The sequence below is a fragment of the Xiphophorus couchianus genome, chromosome 13 (assembly GCF_001444195.1).
Source record: "Xiphophorus couchianus chromosome 13, X_couchianus-1.0, whole genome shotgun sequence".
Classification (NCBI taxonomy): domain Eukaryota; kingdom Metazoa; phylum Chordata; class Actinopteri; order Cyprinodontiformes; family Poeciliidae; genus Xiphophorus; species Xiphophorus couchianus.
This window is the reverse complement of record NC_040240.1, coordinates 28,938,861-28,961,758: the sequence shown is the minus strand read 5'-3', so window position 1 is coordinate 28,961,758 and position 22,898 is coordinate 28,938,861. Positions and strand designations below refer to the sequence as shown.

The 22,898-nt window shown below is 38.4% G+C and overlaps 1 protein-coding gene across 4 annotated transcripts in view; it reads right to left on the bottom strand.

The window, feature by feature from the left end:
* Positions 1–22,898, bottom strand: part of ptprua (protein tyrosine phosphatase receptor type Ua) — a 195,961-nt gene that overhangs the window by 43,898 nt on the left and 129,165 nt on the right. For all 4 annotated transcript variants that reach the window (XM_028035255.1, XM_028035256.1, XM_028035257.1 and 1 more), the window contains exons 9-14: positions 22,641–22,750; positions 18,148–18,349; positions 16,112–16,214; positions 12,975–13,254; positions 11,118–11,154; positions 194–332 (exon numbers count right to left, since the gene is read on the bottom strand). In XM_028035255.1, coding sequence (XP_027891056.1) covers positions 194–332; positions 11,118–11,154; positions 12,975–13,254; positions 16,112–16,214; positions 18,148–18,349; positions 22,641–22,750 — 871 coding nt within the window. The remainder of the gene's footprint in view (positions 1–193; positions 333–11,117; positions 11,155–12,974; positions 13,255–16,111; positions 16,215–18,147; positions 18,350–22,640; positions 22,751–22,898) is intronic.

The window sequence follows — 22,898 nt, the reverse complement described above, 5'->3', positions numbered from 1 at the left end:
TTCGTAGCGAACACAAAAGCCCCCGGCGAGGTGGAGGATTAGCGCTCCGCTAACTCTGGCTGGGATTTACTCTCGTTGGCTGGCAAGTGGGACGGTGATGGATCACCTACTGCACAGGTGGACAGAGAACCGGCAGCAGAACCGTCGAAAGGGTTCTGAACCGGTCCCGGTCTGGCAGCCGACAGCCACTCACCCCTTCTTCACGATGATGACGATGGCCCCCAGGAGGAGAACCAGAACCGCCAGACCGCCGGCGCAGGCGCCCAGGATCAGACCCATGTCCTCGGCATGCTGGGATACCTCCAAAGCCCGCTTGGAGTCTTTACAGGCAGCTGTAGGTTAAGCAGAGCAGAATATTAGTAAAATGTTTCATTACTAAAGGAAGTGAAACAAACTCTGCACTGCAAAAACAATAAATCTTACCAGGTATTTTTGCTCCAGTTTCTAGTGCAAATATCTTAGTACACTTAATGTAAAAGAAAACTAACTTACAACTTCACAGCAAGAAATAGAAGCTTGTTTTAAGTAAATAACTCCTTACTATTGGTAGATTATTCCACTAGAAACATGGAAAAAATATCTTGTTATAAGTTAAATAATCTGCCAATTGAACCAGTACTTTTTCATCAATATTAAGAAATTATTGACTTTAAACAAGTTTTTATCTCTTGCTGAAAAGTCACTTGTAAGTTAGTTTACTCGGAAAGAGTTTGTGTTTTTGCAGCATATACACCATGATCCAAATTATTATGCTAATTGTATTTAAGTCTCATAAAGATTAAATTTTTTGTTGTGCTATTAAATGTATAAATGGTATTATGTGTCAGGACTCTTTGAATCACTATAATTCATTTCAGAGAGCTGGTTGATTAGTTTGTCTGGTGAGCTCAATTAAAGGAAATCTACTTAAAAAGGATGTTCCACATTATTAAGCAGGCCACAGGTTTCAAACAATATGGGAAAGAGAAAGAATCTGTCTGCTGATGAAAATCATCAGATAGTGTAGTGCCGTATGACAAGGTATGAAAACATTAGATATTAAACGAAAACTGAAACGTTATTGTACTGTGAAGAGATTTGTGGCTGATTCAGAACAAAGATGGGTTTGTACAGATAAAAGCAGAATAAGGAAGATTCTGTTAGACAAATTCATCGGATTAAGAGAGCAGCTGTTAAAATGTCCTTACAAAGCAGCAAACAGTTATTTGAAGCTGCTGATGCCTCTGGAGCCTCAAGGTGGAGGATCCTCCAGAGGCTTGCGGTGCATGAACCTACTATTGGGTCCCTAACCAGAGCTCACAAGCAGAACCGGTCGCAGTGGGCCCAGCCGTACATGAAGATTAATTTTCAAACAGACTTGTTCACTGATGACTGCTGTCAACCCTGGATGGCCCAGATGGACGCAGTAGTGGATTGGTGGTGGACGGCCACCACGTCCCAACAGGCTGTGACGTCAGCAAGGAGGTGGTGGAGTCATTTTATGAGCTGAAATCATGGGGAGAGAATCATTAGAATGTTTAGAAAATCTGCTGTGCATAATAATTTGGATCAGTGCATTTTGAGATTTTTATTTTTGAAAAAAATATTGTTCTCATGGGGAGCTTTGTTCAGTAAAATTTGATTTATACTGTAATAGTTCATGACTATTACAGTATACTATGACTATACTGACCATCATTTGCATTGACCATTTAAGAAAATCTGAGAAAATATCACTTGCATAATAATTTGGAACATGGTGTAGATTCATTTCTCACAGGCAGATGTTTTAAACCCTTTATTTCTGTTAGTTATTGCGGTGAATGAAAACATGAAGTTATAATAATAAAATACCATATTTGAGTAATTGTGTGGAAATTTGGGGCAACGCATACAAATCAAACTTACAGCCGCTGTAAGAATTCTACATAAAGTGGGATACTGGGAGCAAACACAACCTTTATTTTTGAAATATAATGCACTGCAATTCTGGGACCCTGTAAAATTAAAAAACTGTGCAATTTATGTTCAAAGTAAGAAACCATCCATCACCACACAACATTTTAAAAAACAATGTATTAGAACAACTACAAATAGTTTTAGTTTGATTAAATTAGCCATATTAAACACTGTACGAAAAATGAGTCTAGTGTAAAATAACTTGTACAGGATGGGTCACAAACACCAAATGCTATTGTTGATATGAATAATGTGTAAATAATTGTACATTCAATGTGGAGAACGTGATGTTTAAGTGTCATTTAATGTGAGAATACTTTATGAGTTTATCTGGTGAAGGGAGATTAAGATGATTGTATGTTGATGAGACATGAAATGATAAGATATTTATCTTCTTTTAGAACAAATTGTGCAAAATTGGATGTCAGTTCGCATAATTATTCGCCTTATTATTTTTTTTTCCTGTTTATTTTTTATTGTTTATTCAAAATAGATCAACAATTATGTGCAAAAACCCCAATGTGATGTTGGATATTATGTTGAAATCAGAAAGACGGTGCAGGCTTCCACTTTGCAAACACAACCGATTTAATAACTCATTCATCTCCCGGTTTATCAACCTTATTAATGATTGAAGGCGATGAGATGAGCTGGAAGACAGGAAGCCTCTGAGAATTCATTTCATCTCCTGATGAATTCATTTTGTTGAAATCAGTATTGATGTTTGAGATTTGATGGACAGACGGGTTGTGACTCAGTAGAAGACGACTGATAAATGTTTTACAATTTTTTTAATATACTATTCATTTATTTTTATAATTTCTTATATTGTAGGCTGAGTGATGTAATTGTAGAAGCAGCGTCCCTCTGTTCAGAAAGAATTTCTCCCAGTAAAGATTCTTGGCTTTCCAGACAAATAAGAAATATATTTTAAACACAAAAATGTGGGCCTAATAAAAAAAACATGTTTAATAGCTGCTTTTTAAACACTCTCTTCTGGATGATCTAATGTTTTTTTGTTTTTAATTGTTGCAGACTAAAATTAAAGATTTTGCAGCATATTTTTCAAAACGTTCTGGTCAAAGTTGGAATTTTCCTCACAAAAAAATTGAATTGCTTCACATAACCTTCCCAAAAAGATTTTTGTAGTTAATATTTAAATTTCAAATAATATTTTCAAGCACCTTTTTGAAATAGCACCTTAATACAAATCAAATCACGTCCTGAGGAGAGGTCAAAGTGCAACAGACGAATTCCATGTTGGTCATTCAAGTTAACATGAACTGTTTACAACATAAAGAGCAAATCATACAGTATTGTTTTTTGAAAAAAGAAAAGAAAAAGAAAATGTTATTATTTAGCATCTCACATGCTTTCATCTTCCAGGTTTGGCTTTAGAGAAGTTAAATAAGGAGCGGGACAAGAAGATTGGTCAATATTCAGCCAAGTTGCAGTGATTGGTCAGAAGGAGAAGGAAATACAGATAACATGAAGCTGATTGGACAGATTTGCATAAAAGTTGTAATAAATGGTTAAAATTGCAAATTCGCGCAGAAATGATAAGCAAATTTAATAACTTCCATTGTAAAAAACCAAAGTAATTATTTTCATAAGATACAGAGAAACAAGCCTCATCTGAGCGCACGTTATAATTTATTGACCATCTGTGTTTATGTGACAGAGGAAAACCATAACTGAATGCATATTCAGTGAACTGAAGAGAAGCAGGAGATCTGTTGGTATTCTGGACAGATTTATGCCAAAAAATGAGAGGGGTGTGCATCATGCATGTATGAGGCAAATATATTTTCTGTTTGGTCTCATCAGCACTAGAGCAGCACATTATATGGAATTCCAAATGCCAGTGCAGCTTCAATATATGCAGCATAAAAAAAAAAACATAACAAAGGATGAAGAGGAGCATTTGAACTGCTGTATTTCAGACTCTTCCCCGACTACCAGTGATTGAGCCATTTCAATAGTTTTACTGCCCTTAATGCCCACAACTGATTTACGTTTCAGTAACTTAGATGATGGTGACAGTGGTGGATGCAAGATGCTGATGGAAAAAATGGAGATCAACAAATGCAAATTAGTTGTAAGACAAAATTCAGGATTATAATAACAAGTATATGTTTAGATATTTTGCAGCACTCGGAGCAAACATAATATCTGTTAATATATTTAATTAGCTGTCTGTCAAATTCAGAAGAGAATCTAAAGTTCTACTTCTCAAATCTGTAATAATCATCTGACTGATCCAGATGTTTCTACCACACTGCAGGTTCTGCTGGTTCCATGTAGGGATGCACCGATTCATTCTTTACATTTTTGATACCGATACTGATATCTGAGGTTTAGTATCATCTGATTCTGATCCGATCCAGAAAAACAGAGCAGTACTGACCTATAAAGTTTCTCGTTTTTTAAACGCAGACATAAATGTACTGAATTACAAATTTGATAACTCTGCACCAGTACAGCAAACTGAAATACATTAATAGCTTCACAAGCTTAACCTGACTTAAAAGACCAGCCTCATATTCTACTCTTATAACTAGAGAACTAGAAATGCACTGATCTGAATTGGTCCCAATATTGACAGAAATAACTTAGATCAAGTATTGGTGATCATGTGCGGTCTAATTCTGTGCTTTGTGCTCTGAGCGAAATGAGGCTTTATTATTTTTTTGTTGCGGTTTATTTTAACATGTCATGTTTGACCAAGTTAGTCAACTTAGTGGCGTTTTTTTTGTTGTTAATTCAGTTTTTAACTATTTTCTCTATTTATTTTTTTAATAAAAGCTTCATCTGGTCCGGGGTTCTGTTTAAAGGTGACACCTTCCTGCAGGAAGGTACTGCTGAGCTACTGCTGCCAATGTTTTCAGATTTCCCTCTATAAATATATACGCTGACATAAAAAATGTCTCAACTTAGTCTTAGCCTGAAGTTATGAAAATTTTATGGAAGATCAAATGTCTGAAGTATGCAGTTTGTACAGCATGTGCGTTTTGGGATGAAGGGTGTAAAATTAATGTAAGGATGTCATCAGGAATATGGAGTATGTTACTATTGCCACCTATTATTCCTTTTTTAATGCTTAATGATCTGATAATAAATGTTCAGTGTCAATTAGTTGTCAAATAGTAGCTCAGTACGTCAGAAAGTAGGTTGGTTTGCCGTCAGTTGGAGCCATTCCAAGCATTCAGCATGCTGAGGTGAATAACTATTCACCAGCGCAGACAGATACAGCCACACGGTTTATAAAGTAATCTAATCCAATTAGTTCTGGAATATTTAAATCATGTTTATGAAAATTTGATGGCAGTGGCGTATTTATGTTGTGTACACCAAGTCTGACAGTTGCTCATCAGCAGATTTTTTTCAACATGGCTACAACACATGGCAGCCTGGCTTCACCAGTGATCTAATTGGATATGCTGTGGTATCAAACGCAAATAAAGGCACTGATGTGGCATCATTTACCTAAAGCAGTGTGTGTCGGGTAACAATCACCTCCACATAATGCTTCTAGGCTATACTTAACCTCTTGTGGCTGCGCTACAACAAAACCTCTGATATCAGCAGCAGCAGCTTCTGGAAAGACAAGCCAAGCGTTTCTGGCTTGGGAGAGACGAAGCTCCGGGAATCAGATTAAACCGATGCCCTAGTTCTATTAAAGGCTGCGTTCTTCCTTCTCGTCTGTCACCTTACGGTCTGAAGAGTTGTTTACGAGGCTGACAATAGAAAACCTCACAAATAAAAATCTGGAAAAATTGGCTTTCGTTGTTAATCGTTAGGTCTGACGAAACAATATTTTGCATCCAGTTGTTGACATGGGACACATTCACACAGGCAATAATTAAGATAAAAACACACAAAAAAGGATGTAAAGAAAGCGTTGTCATTGCTCATCTGCCCACTTAGTTAGTTTTGAAATTAATTTTTAGCATTCAGTTGTGTAGACTGAGCTGTTTGGTTCTGAATACAGTGTGTTACTTTCACACAGCAGGTCTCGATGCTCAGTTCTGACTTTTAGCTTAAATATGATTTTATTTTTTTGCATGGTAATTCAGACTACTTATTAAATACGACCACAATGAGAGTCCTGTGTGAACAGTTTGAAACTCACATGCGCAGAAGAAGAGCGCAGACCTCACACAGCAGCGAAGTTATAATAAGTTCTTTGGCGTCAACACGGTGGCGTTGATGCGTTCAGGTTGATGTACAGTGAGAGCTTTTCAACACACGTGGAAGAGTTCGCCTATAAGGGACAAAATGTGTTCCTATGGCTATAGCCCGGTTGCTCTGACCCTTACGTGACTTATTCCAAACAGGGATCCTTATCCTCAACAGTAGATCACTTTCTGCCATTCCTCCATTAGGATTGTCATGTTGACCGATTGTCCCACTGAGCTGTGGAGCTCTTGGCTGTTTCGATGATTAACACCCTCCTTGCCTGGTCCGCCATTTTGAGTGGACAGTTGTGTTTTGGGAGGTTTGCAGTTACGTTTTTTATTTTTATTTTCAGATGATGGATTAAACCGGAAAAAAAATTTTTTTGAAAAAAGATCCATCCTCCACCTTTCACACTACGTGCTGGCCTTTCAGGTCATGAATGACATCAGTGTTTGCTGCTGTGTGACAGAAAGTGTCTGAATAAGCATTATGAGCAGCAAAACGCTGCATTTGGCTTATGAAGCTGTAGAGACTTTTAGCTAAGAGCAAAAGATCCAGGCTGGCAGTTTTTGAGCAATCCCACTAATCCTGCAGGGTGAGTCATTCTGCCTTTGGGTCACATTATGAAACTGGCTATTGCAGAAAATTTAATTGGAGCAACAAAAGACCCAGCTGTGGTCGTCCTCAGAATGTCCACTGGGTTTAATAGACGTGAACTAAAACAGCTAATGGCGTGTTTCACAGTGATATTTAATATTATCAGCTCGCTGGCTTGAAATTGATCAGAAAAGACACATTTCATTATTCTGGTAGCATAGGAAAGGAGCGAATAAACCTCCTGGTGGAGGAGAGTCTTCCATTAGTCACGTCGTCGCTCTGCAGAGCTGCTTCACTACATAACACAAACACAAGTCATTAGCTCTGAGATACACATAAATAATTCCACTGCACTGAAAGTGACTAAAATCCTACTTTGTACAGCCAAAAGAAAGAAAAATAAAAAAATAAAAACTGAATCAATAAGCTTCAAACACCTGTGTGTTAATAATGTGCAGCCACTAAGAAACGATCTAAATCTGCTGAATGTGATCATTTCCTGTAACTTTGCTGGGAATCAGTCAGGCAATAAGACATAAAAAGTGATATCATATTCATATTTCCTGAATATGACAGCACGTTGGATATTCTCAAGTTATTTTATGTGTAAACCACGAGTTTTTTTTTCCTTTTCTTTTTCTTTTACCAGATTCATTTAAAGATAAATCATATTTCTGCTCTCATTTTCTCTGAAGTTGCCTCCTGGCTATCACTCTGTTCTGATGAGGAATTTCAGAGCTCAGTCTGGAGTTCATTTTGTGTTGCTCATTATTGCCAAATTATGCCAATAAGAATAAACAACCTCAATTTCATTTTTCCATTAGGAACTAATTTCTGTTTTCTGCAGCTAAAGAATTTAGTCAATGAGAAAAACAAACTTCCACTGTAGCAAAAAACTGACAATTATTTGTTGTCACTACGTAATATATTGAAATTTTCCCTCTGCTTGTTTTTACACGTTTGAATTGTTGTCGCATCATTTTAATTTGTATCTAATGTCAAATGAATATTGTAGCCGTTATGTTTCTCCAACAACATGTTCAGATCATTTTCTGTGGCTGAAGATTCACTGGGTTTTAACGCTAAAAAAAACACATGAAAAATATGCTTTTTACGTTGTTTTTTGTTTCAAAGGTAGTGTTTATGCAATTTCTTTGAACTGTGATGTCAACTTTATTCACATTTTGATAATATTTTAAGAGAAGGGGCCTGTTTTTTTTGTTTGCTTTTTTAAAAAGAGGAGTATTTTCTCTCTTTTTGCATAAAAGATACAAAATATTAAACTCTATCTTACAGATTTAAATGTATATTCCTCTTCTGATTTAATACTTCACAGTAGCACTTATGAATGTAATATTGCCTTGAAACTCATACCAGTGTTTAGGAAAAATTGCATATTCTCACATGAGATCTCATCCATAAAACATATAGAGGGATTTTTAGTCTTGTACCAGATGCATTTTATCCTACAGTGCAGTCAGTTTGTAATCCTCATACATTTGAATTATATGTGATTTTTTTCTATTAGTTATGGACAACTTCTTGTCTTTCTGCACTATGTGTTGCTAAATAGAAATAATGAACCCAAATGTAGCTGGCTTTAAAATGGCAGCTGCAGAAGGTTGAATTCAGTTTTTAATGGAAAAATAAGATTTTACACAAAATGAATTCCTTTATTGCTGACGGCATAATCTGGCGATTATGAACAACACAAACCAATACAGACTCTCTACAGATCATGACAAATTCTGTAAATGAATAACTGAATTGCTTATGGATTCATTTATCTGTCTCAAATTCTACTGTCAAGACATAGTGATCATTTTAAGAAAAATGGAAAAAAAGAAAAGAAAAATTGTTTATAAAAGCTACATACTGCAGCTTTAGCTAATGGCATGCTGCTGCTACTTTAACATTTGTTCATTGTTAAGGTCTGGCCTATTATATTTACGGCAAAGCATGAATAAATAGAGACATCTTGAGAATTTATGCTATGCTGCGATTGCATTGAGTTGTCAAGTGGATTTGAAGCAAAAACATCAAATGTTCTGAATGAACTAGAATGTGAATTTGACACTTTTTAAGTGGTTAAGCCGACATGAATAGACAGCCTGTCTTGTGGGGGGGATGGAAAAGCTTTCAGCAAAATTTAATATCTAATAAACATATTGTCAGCTAATGCCGGCTGGATTCTGCATTAAGAAAAAGGCAAAGAAAAGACGAGCTGCTGTGACGGAATGAGGAAAAAGCCGGGATGAGATTCAGAGGCACCTCTGAGACAAATGTGATTTCAGCGTGTCCTCTGCTTCCTCCCACTGCTGTCTTCTGTATGCAGATGCAGGTAAAACGGCTGCAGAACTCCAGGCGGAATTGTTTTTCACGTTTTTCAGAAATCTTTCTCTAGAGTTCTTCAAACCTTTTTCAGTTGTAATCATAGATGAAAAAACTCCCTCTGCGGTCTTTCTTCCTTCTCTCTGTATGAACTGCCGTCCTAACGGACCCCGTCTCTCAGGCAAACAGTTCTGGTCCTTCCTGTCTCTCAGGACAGACAAGATGGGAAACATCTTGGCTCTTTGGATCTCAAAGCCCTCTGAGATATCAAGGGCGTCAGTTAGAAAACCTGAGCTTCAGTGTTAGCTTTCCAGAGTCCTGCTCTCCATGTGTCTGACCTCTGCAGGGTCCAGTGACATCCAACATCCGTCTCATTTCCCCTGAAACGGTCCTGATGGAAGTAGTTTCAGGAGAGATTAACAGGGATTTGATGTGATAAACCAACCCAATGTATCCAGGCAGGTTGTTCTGTTTACAGTTAACCACATGTCATGTTGGAGACACAATCCATGAAGAAGAAGAAGGTGCTCTGGTCAGAAGAGATCAAAACCTCACTTTGGGGGACCGTTATTCAAACGGTGTGTGGATGGAATGTAATACTACTTATTACACGGAACCATGATGCCTTTGAGTATAAGATGACAACAAATTAAAATCAAATTCATAAATAATGAAGATATTCACACACAGTTTGGTGTGATTGGTGGGTCTTTACCCGTTGCTGTTTAGTACCTGCAGTTATTTCATCCTCAGATCAGTTTTTTGGAGAAGATCTGAGTTCTTTCTTACGTTCTGCTCTCTCTGTGTGTTGGTCTAATCATCCTGGTGTTGTTTCTTGACCTTTGGTTCAGATTGCTCCTTTTTCTGTTTTGTTTCTAGGCATGGTGGAGGAGGTCGGTATGGTTGCTTTACAACTACAAGGTCCAAGACTTGAATCTCTTCCTTTGAGTCTGCATGTTCTCTCTGTGTGTCTGTGGGTTTTCTCTGGGTACTCCAGATTCGTCCCACAGTCCACAAATTTAACTTTTATGTTAATTGGTTTGTCTAAGTAGCCCTGACCTGGTGACCAGTGGAAATAGGCACCAACCGTTTATTAACTGGAGTTCTGAAATGAAAAATGTTTCTCTAGCCTTCTTTTGTATGTTTACACTGCAGCACATCTTGCCTCAACAAAAAGTTAAAGAAGTAGCAATTTACGCTTCTTGGAATCATTGCTTAAGAAATAAAGGGTTGTCAGTAAAGGCCCCCCATATACTGAGGCACACCTAACTTAGAGGAGGTTCGTGCGTACTTGAAGTGGAATCAATGCAGATGTACGCTGTACACGTCGGCACAACGGTACCTTTCTAAGACCTTGTACACGAATTTGGAAACTGCAAACAACACTGCTGTTGGTGGAAAACAGCGTTCATATCGAACTGTTTTGTATGATGCTGCGAGTCAGTGCAAACAGTCCAAGGACGCGCAACAGCAAGACTGCCGCTTTCTGCTGCACTAACAGGTGTGTGATAGCTGGTGTGGTGGAGAAAAATTTAGGCTGGATGCTAAACTAGCTCATTAAGCTAGCAAGTATCCATTTGGATTGTGGGAAATGAAGGAATCTGTCACGAGAAATGTAGGCAATCGGTTCGCCTGACAACAAAATCACCACCACGCACTAACAGAATGCGTAGAGTCTGCATGGTTCACAAAATATTACGCCTGAGTATGTTTGAGCCTTAGCTTGATATTCACTAATACATTTTTTTTCCTATGGTAGCAACCAAAACAAATTGTATTCTTTAACCTTGAGGAAGTTGAATTCATAATGACCGTTACTAACAACTATGACAAAAAAGCATTTTCAGCAAGATGCTGAGCAAGCAAGTATGTACATGCATACCCACACACACCCCCGCACACACACACAGTTTCTTTATTACCCTGAGTAGACCACTACTCTTTGATATGCCTTACACCAGCTCATTTCATACAGACAGGCCTCTGTTTGTAAGGTTTATTGAAATGAAAGCAGGTGATAATTACATTTTGCTGTCAACAGAAAAACCTCAGAACTGATAAATGAGGCTTACCTTTGCGAGCAATTCGAATACAGTTTATCCTGGTCTCCTGTAGGGAAAAATAAGAAAAGAGTCAGTTTGTTCATTTCTGGCTGATTCCATGAAGAAAACATAACTAAGGAAAAAAAAGAGCATTATGTCATCTTAAACATGCAAAAAATATCATTTTTTTTTAATAGCATTTGGTGAATGAGATCAGATTTTGGCCAGATCTACAGAAAATAATCTGCCAGTCAGCTGTAAGGCCAGCGCTCTAGACATACCAGTTGGAGTAAAGCTTTAGTGTTTAACCGTTTAACAAGACACACAAGTATATTTCTATTTTAAGATTTATTAACATCAGAATCCAAACGGCATCAGCTTGGAGACCTTGTTATTGAATATTTTTCAAATCCATGAAAGGTGCTGGTTGTAAATTAAAGAAAAATCCGAACGGCATACGGCCCCGTTTGATGGAGCTTGGAAAAAACCTCTGGTTTAAAGAGAAGGTATTTATATCTGAAATAAAGGTTAATTAGCCAGAGCTAAAGCGAGCTGCTATTTTAATGATGTGTTAGAAAGCATGTAAGATCAAAGTGGCGATGAGACCGTAAAGAAGCAAATAAAGATAATTCGCCAATCTAGAGCAGGATAAAAAAAATTAAGTGTTTATGGTACATCCAAACACCAAAACATACAAACGTAATTATTTGTTATTTTATAAGGTGCAGCACGGAGCGGCTGTTAAGCTTGAAGTAATGGATATTTTGGATCAATCGGAAATGCTCGAGCAGGAATGACACAAAGAGGAAGGATACGGTTTCTGTGTTTGCACAAAAACTTGATTCTCCAATCATCCGTCTTTCAGGCCCCACTGACGGAATATTAGCTGGAAGCAATTACTGTTTTCAGTACGGCGGAGGCTCGCCGTCCACGCTAAGTCTGAAACATCTCATTTAGCCCAGGTAATTGTCAGAATAATTAGTTTTCTCTCCACACTCTCACTCAAAATCTAATCTCCCCCAAAACACAAATATATTTTAGGAAATATACTGGAGATGGAAATATGTGCAGGTAAAACAAATGATGCTTCGCTATGGGAGAATTGATGATTACATTCAAAGTGGAGAGATTTTAATCAGACACTATAAGACACGACAGTGTGTGAGGAAAATACAAAGGGGCGCCTAATTATGAAGTATAGATAGATAGACAAGTTGCAGTTGGTAGCACTGTTGCCTTGCAGCAAGAAGGTCCTGGGTTCGATTCCTGGCCCGGTGTCTTTCTGCACGGAGTTTGCATGTTCTCCCCGTGCATGCTGGGTTCTCTCCAGGTTCTCCGGCTTCCTCCCACAGTCCAAAAACATGACTGTTAGGTTAATTAGTCTTTCTAAATTCTCCCTAGGTGTCAGTGTGTGTGTATGGTTGTGTGTCCTGCTGTTTCTGTGTTGCCCTGCGACAGACTGGCGACCTGTCCAGGGTGACCCCGCCTCTCGCCCAGAACGTAGCTGGAGATGGACACCAGCACCTCCTGACCCCTCTAAGGACAAGGGTGTAAGAAAATGGAGGGATGGATGGATGGATGGATAGACAGACAGACAGACATACATATAGGTGGATTATGTATAGTGTTAAATATTTAAAACCTTTAATAATTAAGTTGTTTCAGGGGCCAGATATTGTTTTCCTCTCTGCTTCATTCAGAAATGATGAGTCAGTCATCATTAAGAACAAAACTCAAACATGACAGATCTCACACCATTCTCCTTCCTCTTTCTATCTTCCTGCCCACTGGTTTCCAGTCAGTCAGGCTCTAACCTGAACCCACAGTAAAGGTTGCTGAAACAAACCAGTGGAGTGGACCAAAGGGCTTATGGGTAATGGTTCCTACCCCTTTGAAGTTGCTGGTAGCCTGGAAGTAGATGAGGTAGTTCTTGGTGGGGTCTAAAGGACTGTTCCAGTAGCCATTGTAGGTGTGGTTGTCCCCCACAGTGAAAGGTGTGGCCTCAGGCAGACTGCTGGGGGCCAGCTCAGCTGTGTAGTAATGCGGGGCCCCTTTGGCCTGCGCCTCGCTGTGGGAGTTAGCCGTAGGGAAGCAGTCGACGGTGCCCAGCTCTCTCCTTCTCACCCGGCGGGAGCCGTCCTCCTCCACCACCACCACCTGGTAGGCACTGGGAGAGACAGATCAGACCTCTACAGTTGCTACCTGGACTTACAGGGGCCGGAGTTAAGGGCCCCAAAGTTTTATTTCTTTTTTTCATTTTTAAGACTGTGTTTGACAAGCTTCCAATATGACATCATAGCCCCATGTGTGAGCAAACCAGAAACAGCTTTCAGCAGGTGTCTCCTTTTTTGTTTTGGTACATTGTTACATTATAGAACTGAATACATTTTTGTAAATTATATATATATATATATATATATATATATATATATATATATATATATCATAATGAGAAACTTAGTGGTCTCAACATGTCATCACATTCCTGCTCTTTTTGAGCTCCTACTTAAAGACACAGAGGCACAATTTCAAGACGCGAAATTGCAACGGCAAATTTAAAATCTTTGCTATTTTTAACAACTGACAGTAACATAGTTACTTGATTGTGCTGAAAGATGAACAGCAAAAAAAAGAACACAATACCTCTACTATTTAATGTATCACAATGTCTGGATTTATTTTATACTCACTACATGAAACTGGTTCAGTAAGCAGAGGCTTTAACGCTTGGTCACCCTGACAGAACCATGCTGTCCTATGTGACAGAACCTCAGCACACTACAGATTGAATCAGCTCCCATTCTTCCTTATTTCCTGGAGAAATGCTGTTTCATTAAGATGCGGTGGATCAGATTTGTCTAAATCCGACATTTAGGCTAAAATTGGATTCGGATGCCAGTTACAGGGAAACAGCAACCAGCAGCTGTCGGCATATGATTAGTAGTTTGCTGTCAGTTCAGAGCCGTGTGAGGCAGTGACCGAGGGAGCCACGTTACAGGATTTATTCACTTTCTGCAGTATTGGAATGATAAACCCTGGAACCATTTACTTTTCACCGTCACCATTTCCACCCTGTTGCAAAAGTACTTTTCCACATTTTTATGACCTTATGTCAAAAAATGTCAATGTACTTTGTTGGGAGTTTGCTTTTTGAAGTTTTTCCACAAATAAAAATGCTAAAAAATGTGATGTGTACCTGTATACATTTCTCTTTTGCCATTTGCCTTTAAGAATCAACTACGTAGTTACGAGTTTCCAGTCATTCCAGTTACTGTGTGAACAAACAGGGTTTGCTTATAAAACAACATCCCAAGCATTGAACATCCTATTTTTCAGTCCATCATCTGAGCTGCCAAGATCCAAAGTTAAGGTGAGGAAATAGATCTTCACTTCCCAAGTCAGCTCTTTATGGAGTTTCATGTACCTTCTAAAAGCAGGTGGGTCAGATGTGAATAAAAATAACCAAAAAAAGTATCTAAGGGGTAAAACTAACATAGAACATGGACCCAAGCACTTTATCTCTCTTGTGAAATATGGCGGCCATCTTGCGGTGAGTGAGAGTCCTTAAGATGGGACAGGAAAGCTGGCTATAGTTGAAAGGAAGAAAGATGGAGCAAAAACAAGCCATAAAATGAGTCTTTTTGCTAATTTGTGGAGCAAAAAGACTGCTGCCCGGTTCACATGGCAACGTTTTAAAATTGCCGGTTGATTTTTGAAACCTGAGAGATCACACAAGACGATAAAAAAAATCACAGATATACACCTCACCACAGTGTGCGGCGTCCATCCACACAGCAAAGACAAGACAACACATCGACCGATTTCTCTCAACAAATCATGTAAAACCCCAGAGATCAAAGGTGAGTTGAGCGGAAACAAACATGGCGGACAAGGAAGAAGAACTCGCAATAGTTTTTGTAGATTGTTTTTATCAGAGAAAAGGTGACACAAAAAGTTACACCATGGCCGTTATTCTGTCTTCTGTATATATCTGATTCCTGTCAGTGTTTCTGTCACTTCGTTTCCTGATTGCCTACCAGGAATATGTCTTAAAATGATCTTTCCAGCCATCACAACAATCAGAGCGTCTTTAAGACATAGAGAAGCAGTGTTCAGCTTCTTTTAACCACAAATCTGGAACAAACTTCTAGAAAACTGCTAAACTAGCTCAGCCTTTTTGTTCCTGTCAATCTAAGTGGTGTTTTTCCACCTGTGTTCCCTCATTAGTTGTCCTGCTCACCCATTTCCTATGAGATTTAAGTTCCTGTTTGGCTTTGGTTCCTTGCAGGGTTCTTGTTTGTTACTTGTTGTGTTTGGTTGGTTCCTGTTCATGCCAGTTGCTCATGACCAGATTGTTATTTTGTTTGGAAATAAACGCTGACCACTTTACCACGGCTGTCTGCGCTTTGTCTCTTCCATGTCTCTGCCTTCAAAATCAAATCAAATTTTATTTGTATAGCACATTTCAGCAGCAAGGCATTTCAAAGTGCTTCATCGTCCATGTCAGCCATAAATCATCATCTGGGCTTCCCCTCGCTGTTTTAAGAAACAGTAATCATTCTGTATGTAAACTTCTGATTTAGAAGACCTGAATACATAAATCTGTCATTCTTTTTCTTACTGTTGTAGAATTTAGCAAATAGAAATAATTGTAACTGTCCTAAAACAAGAGAAGTTTAGTATGATTTCACTTCATTAAGGACGTATGTAGACTTCTGGCTTCAACTGTATTTAGCGATTGTTCTAATTAAATACATATTTTTTTGACATAATAAAAGGGGTTTAAAAGATATATAGGTACTCTTTAAACCTTTTAACCAAAGAATTGGAAGCCAGGTTAGCTAGACGAGCTAGGTTAGCATAACATGACACCGTTTGCTTTTGAAATGCGTCTGCTGCATCCAGAGCCTAACGAACCACTTCCCGATGCCCCACAGAGCTCTTTGTGACTGCAGCTATAAATACCAGCGCAGAGCAGCAGTGATTGAGCGCTGGAGTAGCTGAGGAGCATTTATTAGCCGTACCTGACAGGCGCCCCCCTCCCCAGGGCAGGGCGCAGCAGCACGGTGATGGTGCTCTCTGACTCACTCAGCGGAGACGGGATGTCTTCATAGTCGAACACAGGGGCTGGAGAAAAACACACACACACACACACACACACACACGCACGCCTTAGAGAGACATGTCAAAGACATGCACACTACAGAAATATTCCACATGAAACCCCAAATTGTCGATTTTAATGTTTTTAAGACTTTTGCTGAGATTTTCTTTTCAGCTGCATATGAAAGGAGCCGGAGCGCGATCTCTTTTCATTACTCAAACGGATCCCTGGTGTACCAGTAGACCTCCCACACGCTGCCATTGTCTGCTGACGGGAAGCAGCAGCCGGCTACACAGAAAACAAGAGGCTTTTAAACATAATTAGGATTTATGTCAAAGTTGCACAACCTCAGCAAAACTCCGGGAGCTCTGAGGTGGAGTTTTCCTCGCTTTATTACAGATTGTAAATTAATTGGAAGTGTGTAGTGAAGTAAAGAGCTGTAGCTATGAGAACAACATACAAGCTCAGGGTGAAATGGAAGAGGTGAATGTTTGTGTAATTCTGCCACCAATAGACACAAAAACAGTTGAGATCTACAGGACCAGTGCGTTCTGTTCACTATAATAAGTATAATATTAAAACTATGTATTTTTCATCCTTGCTAACAAAATCCTTTTAGTTTGTTTTAGCTCTTTATGGACCTGCTAGGTTAGCTTAAACTGGAGCTCTGACTGAACTAATTCTTAATATTCTAACAGTTCTTACACAACATTAATGATTTGCAAAGCCAAAAAAGCACTGTCAAGAGATAAAACTCCTTAAATGTTAAATTTAAGGAACCACTAGATGAGCTAAATTTGTCCAGTAGCTAGCTGTGCTGCCATGCTAGCGTGTAAACATGGCTGCTTTTCAATGATGTCAGCTACACAAATCTGCAAAATCTGTATTTTTTTATTGGCTATCTGGATATAGCTGTAATAAATATTATGGGTTATATATTATTGTAGAGCAACAGAAAAGATCAAACAGTTTTGAGGTATAAATTAACTTTCTTTTGTCAACTCTTTCTTTCTATCGAAGCCAAATCCGTGTTTAATAAACACAGACACCCCTTCATGAAGTCGATGTATTTGGTTCTCTTTTCCTAGTTTTGGTTTTTTTTCATTCGTTTCTGGCTCTTCAGTTTTGTTTAGTTTTCCTCCATATGGTTCCTGACAGAAAAATCCCATGTGAAATCCACGTATCACATGGAAGATGCACTTGAGGTTCACACCATTTTTTACATGAATGATGTGAATCGCATTTAAGACAAAAACATGTTTCATGGTAAAAAAAAACCCGCATGTGATTCTCATCAGAGTTATGATTTTAAAAAATTAACAACTCCCAAGCTGAAACCACAGAGCGGCTCTAAAAAAGTGGGAACGACTCTCATCGCTCAGACTAACACAACAAGCAATTCTCTACAGCCTCCACATGATTTAATGCAAATACATCCCAGTAATGTCTCAGCCTAAACACATTTAATGGACAGAAATCACCAACTCACAATTCATAGCCGTTCCATACCTGCAGTCTTAGCCTCTAATTTCTGTTCTGTTGTGTGGGGCCTTTCAATGGGAGAACAGAAAACAAAGCTGTTTTTCCCTCATACTACCCATCCTGAACATTTGTAGTTAGCTATAATTTGTTTTCTCTCCAATAAAGCGAGTGTGCACCTGAAAGCCGTTTTGGCTGTGCATGAATGAGGATAATTTGTAGAATTTAAAAGTATATGAGGAAATCATTTTTTGTTCTTTTTGAAGAAGAAAATAAACAAGTTCTCGCTCAGTCATCTCTGCTGGTGAGAAATATTGAATGGGTTGTTTTTTTATTTTTATTTTTTTAGTTTTCTTGGATGCTGTTTATTACAGACTGGAATATTAAATCTCAAAAAGGGCTTCTTGTTTTGTTATTGATGAGAATCATCTTTTGGGGTTACACACAGGACATCTATCAGCCTCACTGCAGGCTCACCAGATATGTTGGTAGTGATCTCTGTGAGAGCAGTCTGGCCGAAGCCTTTGGCCGTGCGAGCCCGAACTGAGACCAGGTAGGTGGTTCCGGGGTGCAGGCCCGAGAACATGTGGTAGGTTTCATTCCTCAGCTTGGAGACGGTGCGGCGAGGACCGGGAACGTTGATGCCCGGGTCAGAGGATTCAATGCTCTGGTAGCTGATCTGCAAACAGATAGACAGACGGGAAAAGAAAACAGGAACAAACAAGACTGATTAAAGAATAATCATGCGATAAATAACATGAACATAACACCTCATTTGTTTTTCCAAGCTGATTCTGAAAGAAAATTGCAATGTTCTTCATAAAAATATTCGTCAGGCTGTTTTTCAAAAAAAAAAAAAAAAACATGTGCTTGGGTAGCCATTAAATGTACTGGAGAGATCATTTCAGCTTAGTGAGAAAATGTGAGGAAATATTTCTATACTTTCATGAGTCCAAATATGTGACCAACTTCTTTTACAATCATGGAAAAATCTGAAAATTCTTTTAGGAACTTTCTAAGTTCTTGACGATGGCCGTATTGAGATCTAGTTTTTTCAGCCACACAAACTAGAGGCGTGCAAATTTTTGGTATTGATCTGATACAAAGTAAATACATGGCATATATCGCTGATATTGATATTGAAATCAATACAGATATCAATATCAATAGATACTTTTTATTTAAGTTTGACATACCAACAATTTTTTTGTGGTTTTTCCTTTGAATTAATTTTGTTCAAACCTAAGACGGAATTTGGACAAAATTTGTAGCCGTCTACAAAAAAACACTTTAATAATAAAATGATTTGTGTGAATTTTTCCTAAATAAAGCGCTAAATGAGAATAAATCAAAGCATAATATTTACAGCTGAGAGCCTACAACACAGAAATAAAATAAAATTTCAAGAAGAGAATCTGAAACTAAACTATCAATCTCACCACAGTAGCATCGATCCCATACTGATACTGACTTGGCATCGATATTATTGATCTGCCCACCTATAACAGACACTGCAAAGCTGCATCACAACTCCTCAAAGGAAGTCGAGCCTTTAACCTGCTTCTCCAGTTAGACGGCTTCCATCCGCTATTAAAACAGGCACCAATTACCTTCTTGACACATTTTAGGGACAGTATGGTCTAATAGTCTCCTCTATCTTATGCTTAAAGTTGCCATAGCAAATGACTGCAAAGAGCTCCAGAGGGAACATTGGTTCCAGTCGAAGCAGTGATATCCATGGCAGGCGGAATGAAATTTTAAAACCTGTGAAACATGTAGGAAATTAACATGGCCAGTGGTTTTGTACAGAAGTTTCCTATTTGTAATTTTGTACCTGACTTTTGTGGAGTATGAAGAGAAATCATTTTCCACAGAACATTTTGTACACTCATAGTAAATAGGTGGCTTCATAGTGACCATACACAGGTTTTGTACCCACCTGGGAGATCATTATCCAAAATCTGCTCTGTCTTTTGTAAGGAAATGTGGCTGTGTGATGCAGATAACTAAATTAATTTATATTTGTGAATTTTTCTTCTAATTATTTTCAAAATTCATTATAAAATGTACAGTTGGACTCCCAAACTGGGGTCTGCCTACAAATCCAGGTCTGGGTTTGACTGAAATGAATCCTTGTGTGAACGCCAAATGGACCGCAGACCGCTCCAGAAACAGGAAGCAGACTACAGTGGAGTGCATTCTGGGTAAATACAACCAAAGGAATTTGGCAAATTGTATTGGTTGAAGCGTTTACTTCAAAACATTAGTGTTCAAAGCCTGAATACCGCAGCTCGGAATAATGAAATAGGACTCTGGTTCTATTTTGTGGTTCTAGCCACTTCTTAGGACTAGAGAAGTGGCTAACTGACTTCTCTAGCTCTAGCGGGAGAAATGGAAGCGACACAGGTGTATCACCACTCTAGGTCCTTTGCTACATGGTTTTCCCCTCTCCTATTTCTCCCCACTTCCTGATCTGATGTAAATAACGACCGCCAGAGCCAGAAAAAACTTTAAAAATACAGATTTGGGTCAATGATTTCCCCAGAGCTAATTCCTGCTCTTTACCATACGTGAAAATAGTTGAGTGTGTTCTGTTTAATAATTTTTTGTAAACATCATGCATGTCTTAATAAGAGTCACCTGCATAAATCTGATCATGAGTAGATGGACAGGAGTTGGGTAGACGTGGTAAACCAAACTGGAAAGGATTCAGATTATGACCATTATTAAGACGCTCCACAAAAAACCTGACAACCATTTTTTTTTTTAGCTATTTTTAACATAGCCGGTAACACACAGTAGATAGATATGTTGCATATATTCACAGCTTTAAAGACTGGGCTGTCATCAACAACTTCCACGCTTTAGGGGTTTCTGTATGTTTAAAAGATTTATTTAATCAGGGAGAATGAGCTGAACTATCCATCCACTCTGCAGACCTGCAGGGAAAGACGGAGGTCTAAGGGTGAGCTAGTGACAGTCCATCGCACTTTTTCTAAAAACTGTTTTGGTTGGGTTCAATCAGCTGCACCCAAGAGGGGAATACCAGAGCTTCTTCATGACCAGACACTAACAAGCAGCTTTTCAAACACTATTAAATGAATTATCAGTGTTTATCGAGTTCCTTCTGGCATACAGTGAGGATTCACTGCTGGATCGAAACATGGCAATGTACAGGACGTTTCCTTTTAGACTGTCAGTAATTTATTATTTTTGTGCATACAAAAAGGTATTTTATGCACTACATTCAGTGACATCAAGAGTATTTATAAAACACTGCTGATGGATCCCACTGAGAAGATTTTTTTCTGAACTCTGCATCAAGCCTAGCCAGCTTGTCAAGTCTTTCAATCACATGAAAGTCGCATTGCCGTCTTTTATTCTGTCGACTCTTTGTGTTATTTGTTCAATCTGAACTTTCCAAGCAAGTGCAGCTCAATTTCTAATTTCTTTCTCGAATGCCTCTGAGACTGTCATCAATAGTGAGGGTTCATAGCTGAAAGCCCAGACTACATTGGTCTCTGGTAGGTCAGAGATCACTATATTAAAAAACCCCAACAGAATCTGATTTATCTGCCAAGACGATGGCACAGACAAATAGACTTTTTTTTTTCAGACGCTCACAGTATCAAGACATTAATTATTAATCAGGAATGGAACTTTGTATCCTCTTGTTTCTGGTAGGCCCATAAATCTGACGCACAAGCGACATCCGCAAACAACACAAATACACTTCTCTCGGCTCACTGGGGGGTACAGCTTGCTTCAAGAACTGATCTGATTGGATGCAGGAAAAGGATATTGTTGTGTTAAAGTTGTGCTAAAAGGAGTTAGCCTGTCAGTGAAGCCTAAAATAGCATCTTAATGCTAAACATGTAGCAGCAGCACAGGCGCTAATGCTAATGTCCACATTTCTAAAGAAGTGCTGTGAATGATCAGGAATTCCTGAAACACTGAAAAGCTGAATGGATAGAAGAACACTTTGCAAAAATGTGATGGCTGAAGAACCTGAATAATAATAAATTAGAAACAAATATACTTTTTCTTGAGTTCCCATGTCTATTTATTAAAAAATCTAGCAGCAAAAGGGATTTTTGAATTAAAATGTAGCTTATTTTGTCAATACACAGTTTAATTAAAATGCAATCAATCACAATTAATTCATTACAGACTTTGCAATTAACAAGTCTTGCCACTAGTATAAATATAACGCAATATATATTTATACTACAATATAAATATATAAACTATAAGGGAAATAAAATAAGGATGAAGGAACAATATGTAGATATATTTGTAGCCATTTTTTATTATAAAGAAAGGAAAAAGAATTATGACAAAATCAAAATGAATCCTAATTTTGATTTTTTGATCAAAACAAAAATCTAAAATCACCAAGCAGTCTGGCTACTCAGGCTGCTTGGTGATTGTTCATCAGATGCAGAAACAGTCTCTGTATAACTGACCTGAAGGAAAAAATCTGAACAGTTTGTGTCCAGCAGGATGTTCGCTTCTTATCCTGAAGGCTGGATGCTCAGCCCTGATTGTCAATAATGACATTTTACATTGGCCTCTTGTGGAAGCATCCATCTCAATCAATGAATCAATCAATCAACTTCATTTGTATACACATCTCAGCAACAAGGCAGTTCAAAGTGCTTTACATCATAAAAACACAAAAATACAAAGTCATAGAACACACATTCAACAATTACATTTTACCAAATGTCGTCATAACACATCAAAATGTTGGTCAGTGTTTCGTTTATTAGCGTTCCAACGGAAATCCTAAACAAGTGGGTTTTTAGTCTAGATTTAAAGGAAGTCCGTGTTTTTGGCTGTTTTACAATTTTCTGGAAGTTTATTCTCCTATGTATTTACAGCCTCTGCTGTATTAGTATATGGAAATGTACTGTAAATTTAATCAAGTGTGAAAGTGGGTTCTGCAACAAACAAATCTCATATCTTACCTCATACTGTGTGATGAGACCGTTGGGCTCTACAGGCTCCTCCCACTTGAGGAAGATCATGTCGTCGAGTGGGGTGAAGGTTAAAGACTCTGGAGCGATTCCCCCAGGAACTAAAGCGAGACAAAATAAACAGCCTCGGCTGAAACAAACTGTCTCGAGTAAATGAAGTGTTGTGTGGGCAGGCTAGAGGGTGCAAACACTTTTGACAGACAAAGATAAAGGAGAAAGAGAAAAAAGACACAAGGGCTAGAAAGAATA